Source organism: Pseudonaja textilis, chromosome Z (assembly GCF_049901715.1).
Source record: "Pseudonaja textilis isolate UNSWEBS1 chromosome Z, rPseTex1.2, whole genome shotgun sequence".
In the NCBI taxonomy this organism is placed as follows: Eukaryota; Metazoa; Chordata; class Lepidosauria; order Squamata; family Elapidae; genus Pseudonaja; species Pseudonaja textilis.
In genome coordinates, this window is record NC_142008.1 from 29,687,928 (window position 1) to 29,700,273 (window position 12,346).

The window sequence follows — 12,346 nt, forward strand, 5'->3', positions numbered from 1 at the left end:
GATAAATACTAAAAAAAAAAGAGAGGAACCTAACCCACTGAAAAGGCAATGTTAGGTTAGACTTTAATGTTTACCCTTAGATTGCTCACAAAACACTGCATTTTCATTAAACACACCACCCTTAGTGTCTGATATTATCTAAATAGCTAGATTATAATTAAATAAAATGTTAAAGTCAGTGGTATAAAGCAAACCATATATGTGACACATAATACATTTTCAATATTTTATTTCATCAGTATTAAACCTATGCAGTGTATCCTAATTATTTGCCTGTTTCCATTTTTCCAAACATATCTCCACCTTTTGATTTTTATCTTTTATCCAATTCATTTTGTGCAATCCATCTACCTGACAAAACTGGTAAAAGTCCTTTTTCTCCTTCTCCCTCCCTCCTCCTCCACTTTCAATTCCATTCCAAGAATACTGCGGTGCTGGAGTGACAGGAAACACCAAGAATTTTAAGACTGTAAAAGATAACACTTTTTCAAAGGACGAAGGAAAAGCAGAGAATACCATTTACGAAATGATGGGATCAAGTAATTTTTGATACCCGACAGGAGGGCTCTTATGCCTTTCTAGCCATAACTTTGACAGGCCAATAAGCACAATTTTGTTGCAGACAAGAATAATCTAAAGTCAAAACTAAAACATGAACATTATATGGCCCAGATTATAAAATGATTTTAAAAGGAAAGTCTTTTATCGTGACAAGGATTGGGAGCCTTTCTTGACCAGCCTTTTATTGACACCCCACCCATTTGCCCCCCACCAGCTTCCAGGTGAGTATTTGCTCATCTCCTCTGCGGGGCCTGGCTCTTTGGTCACAGATATTGCCCCATCACTTGAGGGTTGGGATGCAGGCGCAGAGATGCTCCTCCAAACAATCTTTGGCCTTTAACACGGAGTTTAACTTTTCCATGGCGTTACCATCTATTCTGAGAGCTTAACAGAGGTCTGAGCTAACAACCCCGCGTGTAAGAGTGCGTGTGTCACGCTCACGCGGTGTAGGTTTTCTCAAGGCCTTGAAGGGAAGGCATATCGGAGGACGTGGACCCGGGGCCAAGAGACGGTGGGCGGACCCTTGCCCTCTTGGGCGAATAAGGAAACGCGCGTTTCCCCTCCGCAGCTTAGCAGGCTTAGCTTTTTCGCGAGGACGAGCCGCTAACCCGGAGAAATAGCCTCGCCCATCTACTTGTTTTCCCAAGCACGGAGCCCCAAAGGAAGGAGAGACCAGCTTAGGCCGCAGCGCGGTGCGGTCTTCCGGTGCTCCGGACTAAACCCGCCGATGTCCAGCGTTCCGCGATTTGTTGCCTGGCGGCCACCGTCTCCTCCATTCTGAACAACCCCTCCCACTTTAACCGGGCGGAGACTAGGGGACGCTCCGGGAGTAGCGTGGCATTTTTTCGGTCGCAACGTCAGGTAGAGCAGCGCGGCTCTCTGTAGAACCCTCCCCCTCCCCCTGTCGCCTGGGCAACGAGCAGTGAACCTCGCCGGACAGAGTTTGATGGGGCCGATGAGGCCTTGGGGACACGCGTTCCGCAATAGCGAGGTGATAGACAGATAGGTAGGTAGGGAGAGAGAGGGAGAGAGAGAGAGAGACATAGGTAGGTACGTAGATAGATAAACACACACACATAGGTATATAGGTAGATAGACAGACATAGATCGTTAGATAAAGAGATAGACACATCTAGTTAGGTGGGTAGGTAGATAGGAAAATAGATATAGAAAGACATAGATCGATAGATATAGATCGGTAGATATAGACATAGGTAGACAGACAGACACAGGTACACAGATACATAGGTAGATGCAGTTAGGGGTAGGTAGGTAGGTAGAGATAGGTAGATACTCGCTCTCTCTTTCTGTGTATTTGTGTGTGATTCTGTGTCTATATGTGATTATGTGCCACCAAGTAGATTTATAGTCCTAGTGACCAAATAGATTGATTTTCTCCATGCCAATGTGTCCCTAACATGTTCTTTCAAGTTTCCCAATGGTGCACCCCTCACCATTGTAACTGAATCCATCCACCTTGCTGTTGATCGTTTTTTTCCTGTTTCTACTTTTCACAGCATTGGGGTCTTTTCCAAAGAGCTGGGTCTTCCTATTATTTGTAAAATAACCTGTTTCTGAGCATTTGCTCCTGGGATGAGAATTCTGGATTGATTTGTTCTATGATCCATTTGTTTATTTTTTTGGCTGTCCAGAACTCTCAGGAATCTTCCCCATCAATATTTATGCATATGTGTGAATGGATAGATGAATGGATGGGATGAATGGATAGATGGATGTGTATGTATCTGTATATGTGTATTTGTGTGTATGAGAGAGAAAGGGCTATGAAACTCTGGCCACCGTACATAGATTACTCATTTCAGTTCAGATATGAATATCAATGAGATCAATGCAACTTGCAGATACCAAATACTTCACTGTTGGCCTGAGTCATATTATCCATGAAGTCATACTGTGCTTTCCTTGGTTACTGTAGGAGTAAACCCAGCCATTGGGAATGGTGATTAGGATGTTGTATGCTCTCAGCCAGTTTATTCAAGAACTAGAAATAATAGTTTACAGGTAATCCTTGACTTAACAACCATTTGTTTAGTGACCATTCAAAGTTATAACAGCACTGAAAAAAGTGACATTACTGGCTTTCTCCTCATGATAACGTGATCACACTTGGCAACTGGTATGTGTTTATGACAGTTGCACTCTTCTGGGATCATGTGATCATCATTTGTAATCTTCCCAGCTAGCTTCTGACAAGCAAAGGCAACAGGGAAAGCCAGGATCTATTTGCTTAATGACTGCATAATTAACCTACCCACCACAGTGATTCTCTTAATAACAGTGCGAAAAGGTTATAAAGTGGGGCAAAACTCAACAACTGCTTTACTTAGCAACAGAAATTTTAGGATCAATTGTGGTCATAAGAGGAGGACTGTTTGTACTTCAGTGTATAAAGGAATGCTTCTAGATCAGGAGATGTCAAACTCAAGGCCTGGGAGCCAGATCCAGCCTGCGGGGTGCTTAGATCTGGCCTGCAGGATCACCCTGGAAACAGTGAAGGATCAGCCCACGTTGCGTCTGCCGGTGAAAACAGGCTCCTGAACTCTCTTTTTGACTGCGATGGCCTGCTGCAACCCTCTGCCAGTGAAAACAGAGCTTGGGATGGCCGTGTGCAAGCTCTATTTTTGCTGGCAGAGGACTGCAGGAAGCCATCACAGCCAAAAACAGAGCTTGGGAGCCCGTTTACCTGGTAGAGTGCTCGGGTCACCATGGGTACCCCCAACACAAGTGACATCGAATTGGACATGCTTACCCCAGCCACACCTACCCTGTCCCCCCAAGATCAAACACAACCATGATGCGGCCCTCAATAAAATTGAGTTTGATATCCCTTTTCTAGATGAACAGTACTCCCAAGTTCTGTCTTTTTTTTAACTGATTAGAAAGGTTGGAAGAATTTGGAAAACCAAAGAAACTATAAGATCAAAACACTCATAAGAATTCCATCCAGTGCAGTGTAGTCAATGAGATCTGATCTGGAAGTTCTCTTCGTTAGCCCACTTTTAAGTTAAACTGTAAAAATTATTTTATTTTAGAAAAATACAAAATATAGACAAAATACCAAAATAAATTAAACTTTTTGAAAAAAATCATATTAACTATGTTTCCATTGTTTATTTGCATTTCTGTATTCCTTTGCTATTGCGATGTCTACATTTTTTTTATCATTTATTCCCCTTATTGTTGTAAGCTGCCCTTAGTAGCCCCACAGCAAAATGGGTGGGAAATAAATTTAATAAATCATTAAAGTTAATAATAAAAAGGAAAAGAAAAGAAAGGAGAAAAATGGAAAACAGAGAAATAAAAATGTCTTATCTTATACCAGAAGTGTTGCAGGTTATAATTTGGGAATCGTTGTACTAAGCTATTCTAATATGAACAGTCATGAAAGTAGTATACGTGTTCCTAATGCAAAACATAATTTTTTAATCGTTCAAAAAATTATTGAATACAATCCTATGGCTACTCTAGATACTGTTAATGGTAATATCTGATCTTATATGTTCAACATATATTATTTCTCCTCCTCCTCCTCCCCTTCCTTCTCCTCCCCCTCCCCCTCAGTTTGATGTCCTAATTCAGCAGAGAAATGCTTTATTGACATTTAGGGTCCCTAAGGATTCCTTTAATTATTCTCTAACTCAGAGTTGATCCTCATGAATAGAGCTTAATAGTAGATACATAGTAAAACTAAAATACTATTTTAAATGTTGTCGTACTTCACACCAAAACTTAGTTGTTTTAAACCTCAGTAATATAATAGTATCTGTAACAATCCAAGCTACTCTCTCACTTGAAAATGCTAGCTGTAAACATTCAAAATGTTAATGGAACATTAACCATGATATACAAAAGCATATTCACCCTAACTGAATGAGATTGGCCAATTTACTGAGCAACAGCTAGTAACTTAGCTGATGTTTCACTCTATTGCCATCTGATTGTACTTCTCTGGTAGCTCCAGTATTCAAATTTGGGCATCTTGAATGTTGCTAGAACTGTACAAACACGACTGAATTCTTAACCTTGTATCATTGCAGCACAATAGACATATATCTTCATTTCTTTATATAGATCTTCCATCATGCTGACTGAAAATTCTCAACAAAATTCTGATACATCTAGAAGGCCTAAGTTTGGAAAGCATTTCTGTATCTTTCCAACAATGTTGCATTTTAGATCAATGTGTCATATTTAGTAGACTGCCTCTATGCTGACATTAAGCAAAATTTGAGAAGTGTAGTGCAAGTTTATGCCAGACAGGGAGTTTATAGATTAGACTTTTGTCTTAGCAGGAAATCTAAGAAATATAAGAACATGAGAAGAAAAGTTTTATAATTTAAAGCAGGGGTATGTCTCAGGCCCATTGGGAATTGGGCCATGCAAACTGCGGGCGAGCGCATGAAGCTTCATTAACGCATGCACGGGATTTAAGTTGCATGTAAAACCAACCCCACCTTCCGCCACTGACATCACCTCCGCCCTTCTGCCAGACCATGGATCTAGAAAGGTTGTAGACCACTGATTTAGAGAATGCATATGATAAAGTACATGGACTTGACTGATTATATGTTTTGTATGAATATGAAATACAATAGGATGGTTTCTAAGTATAGTAAGTGTGGTATATGATGAAAGTAAAGCATGCATGCATTGTGAATAAAGGAATGCTAAGTGAATTGTTCAGTAGGGACTAGAACAACAAAATGTAATGTTCTATTCACTATTTAAGACATTTATGGATTAAAAAATATGAAGAATGTTTGTGGTGAAATTAGGGAAGTATTCATTACATGAATGTATATTTATTTTTATATGCATGAATGTATGTATATTTTTATATGCAGACAATGTATCGGGTAGATTTGCAACAAATGTTTGATGCAATGAAGCATATAGATCTGAAAGAGAAAATAGCATGAACAAGGAAAAGTGTGTTGATATTAATTATCTTAACTTTTTCTTATCTTATTATGTTTTAATTTATTTTCCTATTTATTTGTATGAAAATAGATGATAATTTGATTATTACATTCACACACACACACACACACACACACACTGGTTTTTTCCCTTCCCATCACTTGAAGAATTACAGTTTAGTGATAAATTTCCAGCAAATAGAGAGGCCAAACTCAAAAGTTTCGGAGGCTGAATGTGATACTGTTTTTTTGAATATTCCCTTCTTTTTGTTTGCATCGATTACAGAGATTTTGTGTGTGGAAAACATTTTCAAAGTCCCATACATATCCTCTCCCCCTTGTGTATCTATTTTACACCCATTGCAAGCATTGTATAGTATTTAACCAAGTGGCTACATAATGCATCTATCTGTCTTACTTATTTTAATTTGCTTCCCTAGAACGAATACTGAAGCTAGTAGAAGATAATCCAGTGCTCTTTCTTGAACATTATGCCAGGCAGTGTATGTCATCATGTGTCGCAAGTAAGGACACTGTACAAAAAGATCCTTCAGCTTCATCGTGTATTGCCCCTGGAACTGAAAGCACTGGGAGATCAATATGTGAAAGATGAATTCAGGCGACACAAATCCATCAGCCTTCAGGAGGCCCAGCACTTCCTACAGGAATGGGAGGCAAGTGATTTCTTCTTTACTTGGAGTTACCTTGCTTTAATTTTGATGCTGAGCCTTTATCATTTGCACCCCAAAGGCCATCTGCAATTCTTCCAGTTACCCCTGACCTCCTTAAAATGTTGCTGTTGAATTGAAATGCTTAATATGACATCAGTAGAAAATTGTTAAGTGTTCAGCAAGTAAACATGCTACTTGTATTTAATAATTAAAATAATTTTAAGAAAATTTAACATAAAAAGAAATCAGATGATGCAGTTTTTATCCTAAGCTTACCACCTTATTTATTTTGGATATTTGGACTTTTAGTACATCTTTTTATATTTTACTTAAGTTTAAATGTGGCCCTTTATCCAAATAAAATTTGGACTTTATCTTACTGTGCAGTCTTTCTGGTAATCCTAAATCAAAATAATGTCGAATGTTTTTTACTTGTTCCATAAATAATGTATATTGCAGGGCACCAGCTTCATTTTTTTTAACAATTAGGACAAGGGGGCAATAGCCCAAGGATTAAAGGTGCTCAGGTTTTTTTTAAATTTTCAAATAAACTTTATTAAATAGAACAAGTTAAAATATACAAATATACAAACTCAAACGACAAAGATTCATACAGATAAATGTCACAATAATCTCTGTGCTAAAACTAATTAAGCTTTCCTATGATACATTTGACAGTGAGTTAAATATTTCCTAGTTTATATTATGTGGCAGTTATTTCTTGCTTCCTATAGGTTCTCTATTATTTGTGTTCTATCAAACATAATGTTCTGTTATTAATATTTTTGTTCGATTATACTTATTTATTTTTACCGACGAATTCCTTCTATTGATTGTTTAAAGAGCGAGGGAGTCTAAGACTAACATTAACAATTCCTGTTTGTTGTTGTATATGTCATAATCTGTTTCATAAATTTGTTTTCCCCCCTTGATTCCCCTTTTCATTCTTTTTACGTTCTAGCCAATCATACCACTTATTCCAGATTGAGTAAAATTCCACCTCTTCTTTTCCTTTTAATTTTAATGTGAGTTTTTCCATTTCTGCACATTCACAATTTTTTTAAATAATAAATTGTATTGGTGGTATATTAGGCAATTTCCAAAATTGAGACAGTGAAATACATGCTGCTGTTAGGATATGGATAATCAAATATTTTACTTTGGAGGGATGACCTTCCTTAATGATACCCAGAAGATACAATCTAGGTTACCATCCCAATCCACCCTGGACAATTTCTTCTAACCAAGTTTTAATTCTAATCCAAAAAATTTTGACCACTGGGCATGTCCACCAGAGATGGAAGTAGGTACCATGATTCCCTTTGCATTTCCAACAAGCTGGATTGGATGTTGGGTATATTTTTGCTAATCTGGAGGGTGCAAGATGCCATCTATATATCATTTTATATAAGTTCTCTTTAAAAGACACAGATTTAGTTATTGTAAGATTTCTCTGCCAGATTTCTTCCCAGTCTTCTAAGTCTATATTATGGCCGAAATTTCTTGCCCACGCTATCATTGGTCCTTTCACAATTTCCTCAGCTAATTCATATTCCAATAGATAATTATATAATTTAGATATCATATTTTTATCTGGGCACGAAAGTATCTTATCAAATTTAGTGCTTTTTGATTCTATTCCAAATTCTTTTAAATCTTTCTCATATCTTATTGCTATTTGGAAATAGGACCAATGATCAGTCATTATTTTTTGGTTTTCTAATTCTTGGGTTGATTTGAGCTTTCCTTCTTTGTCTAAAATTTGGTGATGTTTGAGCTTTTTACTGATGTCCATTATATTAGGGTGGAACATTGCCTCCATTGTTGACTACCATAACGGAACTTTCATATAATGGTTTTTCCTAATATCACACCAGGTTTTTATCAAAGATTTGTATAAAGTATGTCTCTGAAAGTAAGAGTGATTTTTACTATTCAGGTTCCACAAGAAGGCATGTCACCCTATTTGTAAGCCGTATCCTTCTAATGTTAGAATCCTTTTGTTTTCCAGTTTAATCCAGTCCTTTATCCACATTAACATTGCTGCTTTATAATAGGTCTCCCAGGCAGGGAGACCAAAGCCACCTCTGCTTTTATTGTCTTGTAAATAAATTTTCTTAATTCTTGACTTCTTGCCTGCCCAAATGAATTTCATAGTAATTTTATCCAATTCTTTGAAAAATGATTTATCCAATAATATAGGGATCGTTTGGAATAAATAGAGCAATTTGGGTAGAACATGCATTTTAATTGTGGCAATTCTGCTTAATAAAGAAATCTGCAATTTGCTTCATATCTCTTCCTATTTGTTGTAATAATTTAACATAATTGTCTTCTTTCAAAGTTATTGTTTTGGGTCTTAACCATATACCTAAATATTTAATCTTATTGACAATTTGTAGTCCCAATATTTCTTCTAGTTCTTTTTGTTTATTATTTGTTATATTTTTAACTAACATTTTGGTTTTTTCCTTGTTGATTTTCAACCCAGCTAGTTTACTGAATTTATCAATTTCTTTTAATAACATTGGTCCTGACTCTATTGGATCCTCTATAATAATGACCACATCATCAGCAAATGCCTGTAATATATATTCTTGTCTTTTAATCTTAGTACCTTTAATTTCCCCATTCATTCTAATTCTGTCCAGTAATTTTTCTAATATTGTAATAAAAAGCATAGGCGACAATAGGCATCCCTGCATGACATCCCTTTTTATTTCAAAAGGATTGGTAAATTCTCCATTTATCATTAGCCTTGCTTTCTGAGTTAAATAAATTGAATCTAACATCTTTGCGAAGTTATCCCTGAATTTCATCAAGTTTATCTGGCATTTCATAAATTCCCAGTTTAGATTGTCAAATGCCTTTTGTACATCCAGGAAGACAAGAACAACTTGGCTTCCTGGGTGTGTTTCATAGTATTCTAATATATCAGTTATCATTCTTGTATTATTTCTAATCTGTCTCATGGGAAGAAATCCATTCTGGTCAGGATGAATTCTTTCATTAAGAATTAGCTTCAGCCTTTCTGCCATCACACTCATTAAAAATTTGTAATCTGTGTTTAAAAGAGATATTGGTCTGTAATTTTTTACCTGGGTAGCATCTGCACCCTCTTTAGGGATCAATGTAATATGGGCCTCCTTCCATGATTCTGGGACTCTTGCCTCTAATAATACATCGTTGCAAATCTCTAGGAACAAATTTTCTAGTAGTTCTCCAATCTCTTTGTATAATTCGCTTGGCAACCTATCTGGGCCTGGAGTTTTATTACTTTTTTGTCTTTTAATTGCTTCTTTTAACTCATGTAAAGTTATTTCCTTATTTAATATCTCCCTTTTATCCGTTAATGGCTGTAATGTGCTTTCTTTCAAATATTCCTCTAATTTGTTTACATCTATTTCTTCTTGGTTATATAAATTCTCGAAATAGTCTCTTGCAACTGTTTTCTTTTCTCCAATTCCGCCTCTAATATCCCATTATTATCTTGCTATTGGTATATAATTCTTTTTTGGTTTTCTTTTTTCAGTTTATACGCTAACCATCTTCCGGGTTTGTTTGAATATTCAAAGTAATTTTGGTTTGTGTATAGCATTGTCTTAATTAAATCTTCCTGGTCTAATATATTCAATTCATGTTTAAGTAATATCAAGTCATTTTTAATTTGTTCGTCCCCTGGGGCTTTCATTAATCTATCTTCTAAATCTTTTAATCTTTTTATTAACAAGTTTTGTTTCTTCCACTTTTCTTTATTTCTGTTGGCTGTATAGGCTATCGATATACCCCTTAGGTACACCTTCATTGTGTCCCAAAGAATTTGCAACAAGGTATCTTGTTTTTTATTAAATCTAAAAAATATCTCTAATTCTTCCTTAATTTTTGAGTGTATCCTTTTTCTTTCAATAGTTGTGGGTTAAGTGTCCATGTAGCTTTTTTGTAAGTTTGGTTTTTCCAAGTTATTTGCAATGGATTATGATCTGCCCAAGTATTGGTTAATATTTCTATATTTTTTGTATCTTTAAGTAGATCATTATTCATCTATGCCATATCTAACCTTGACCAGAATTTATGTGGATTGGAGTAGAAGGTAAACTGGGACACTTCTGGATTTAATTTCCTCCATGCATCTACTAAATCTAGTTCCTCAGCCATATAAAAAAAAAAACATTTAGGCAATGTATTTCTTTTTTTATATATATTTTTGATCACTGGCGTAATTCTGTTTATTGTTAGAAATTGCATTAAAGTCGCCAATTATGCAGTAATATCTTTTTGTGTTATATAACCACCTCTACAGTTAATATTCTTCCAATCTTATCATTATAAATCAGTTTTGATTCTAATTCTTCTTTGATATATAATGCTACTCCTCTTTTTTTCCCTCTGCTAGTGATGTGTATAGTTTCCCTAACTTTTTGTTTTGTAAATATTTCTGTTCTTGTGGTTTGATATGAATCTCTTGAAGACATATTATACCCAATTTCAGCTTTTCAAGTTTCAAAAGTACTTTTTTCCTTTTTGATGGATTGTTTAAACCATTAATATTTATAGAAATCAGTGTTAATCCTTTCCCCATTCTTTTTTATTTTAGATGTTACCTCTTGTTGGTTTTGGCTATTGTTTGACTTCTGGTTTTGATTCCTGTTTCTTCTCGGGTGGATCTTTCACCTCTATCTTTTTTGTTTTGATTTTCCTCTTGTTCTTTAGTTCTTTGTTGTATTTCTTCTTGACTTGGCATTTCCAATTCGTCTCTGCTGCTTGTTTCCTCCTCTGATCCACCCAGCTGTTCAAAGAATTATTTAGGTTATCAGTTTTCACTCTTTTTTCGTCCCAGGATGTCAGAATACCTTCCGGGGTAATCCATCTAAAAAAAATTTTTTTTTGTTCAAAGAATTAGCGCGGAATCAATAGTTCTTCCTCTGTTCCCGGACTCTTCTTGGTAATTGTTTCAGTACTATTATTTCTTTATCTTTATATTTTATTGTCTCTTCTCTAGAAATCTTGTAAATAATATCTCTTGCTTTCCTTCTGGCAAATCTAATATGGACCTCTTGAGGGAGTCTGTGCCGTCTCGCATAACTGGTATAGACTCTGTAGATATCATCAAATTCATTTATCATCTCATCTTTATCTCTTTTAAGGAAATTTGCTAGAAGTTTAGCTGTTACCGATGTTAAGTCCTCCTCTCTAGTTTCCTCTACGTTCTAAAATCTCAAATAATAAGTGGCTCTAACCATCTCAAGGTGGATTAAGGCCTTGTTGTGAATCGTAATTTTATGGTTCATAAGTGCTAGCTTTTTTTCATTTTGTTTGGATTGTTGTTCAATTATCTTGATTTTTTCCTTCAGTTTTCTTAGTTTCTTGGATCAAGCCTATTTTTTCATCCAGGTTTCTGATTTCAGTTTTCATTTCCCCTATTTCTGATTTCAGTTCAGTTTTTATTGGTTCCCGGTCTGCTTTACTTTCAATGTGATTTTTGGCCATAGATTCTTGTAGCATTAGCATTGTATTCTGGATTGCTAATAGGGAGGTTTGCACTGATTGGGCGCTGGTTGTGGTAGTCGATTTCTCGGGGGCCAACATTCCTTCAATTGTTTGTTGGGTTGAAACTGCTGGACTGGCTGGTGCCACCGTTGGCACAGATTTTTTTTCCTGTCTTAGTGGTGGTGATACTTGTCATATCTTTTTATAATTTTGGCCTGTTCATCTATTATCCTGTATATACTATCCCAAATTACCATCAATTCTATGATTTTGTAATAAACAGAGTCTCTTAATTATTAATGCTGAAGTTTTCCTAATCAATATCATCCACTATTTTTCAGTACAGACACGTATCAGACAATATCACCTTTGACTAACTACTCACCAAATTCCATCACAATCAGTATACACTTAATCAATTTTTAACTCTTAGCAATCTATGTTAGAGAAAAAAATACCTATGGTATTATAATAAATATTATAATAATTTTATTCCATCACAATAAATCACTGGGAAAAGGGTTAAGTAGGACAATTAATTACCACCTTCCTTTTATCAAAATCAGTTAGGGTTATCCAAACACATTACTATATGATATCTTCAATATATAACTCTTAATTATACCGGCACTTCAATACTTAAAATAAGAATTGTGAATTATGAGGGTACCAAAGAAAAGGATCTAT

General features: G+C 35.7%; 1 protein-coding gene across 5 annotated transcripts in view; it reads left to right on the plus strand.

Moving 5' to 3' along the window:
* Nucleotides 1–1,245: 1,245 nt before the first annotated feature.
* Nucleotides 1,246–12,346, plus strand: part of SDHAF3 (succinate dehydrogenase complex assembly factor 3) — a 30,744-nt gene continuing 19,643 nt past the window's right edge. Inside the window, exons 1-4 of one of the 5 annotated variants that reach the window (XM_087918376.1) lie at nt 1,415–1,567; nt 2,498–2,583; nt 4,875–5,089; nt 5,942–6,175. In XM_087918376.1, the coding sequence (XP_087774502.1) occupies nt 5,993–6,175 (183 nt within the window). In that variant the 5' untranslated portion in view covers nt 1,415–1,567; nt 2,498–2,583; nt 4,875–5,089; nt 5,942–5,992. Of the gene's footprint in view, nt 1,568–2,497; nt 2,584–4,874; nt 5,090–5,941; nt 6,176–12,346 lie in introns of all 5 variants that reach the window. The other 4 variants (XM_087918374.1, XM_087918375.1, XM_026706350.2 and 1 more) reach the window with 4 other exon arrangements.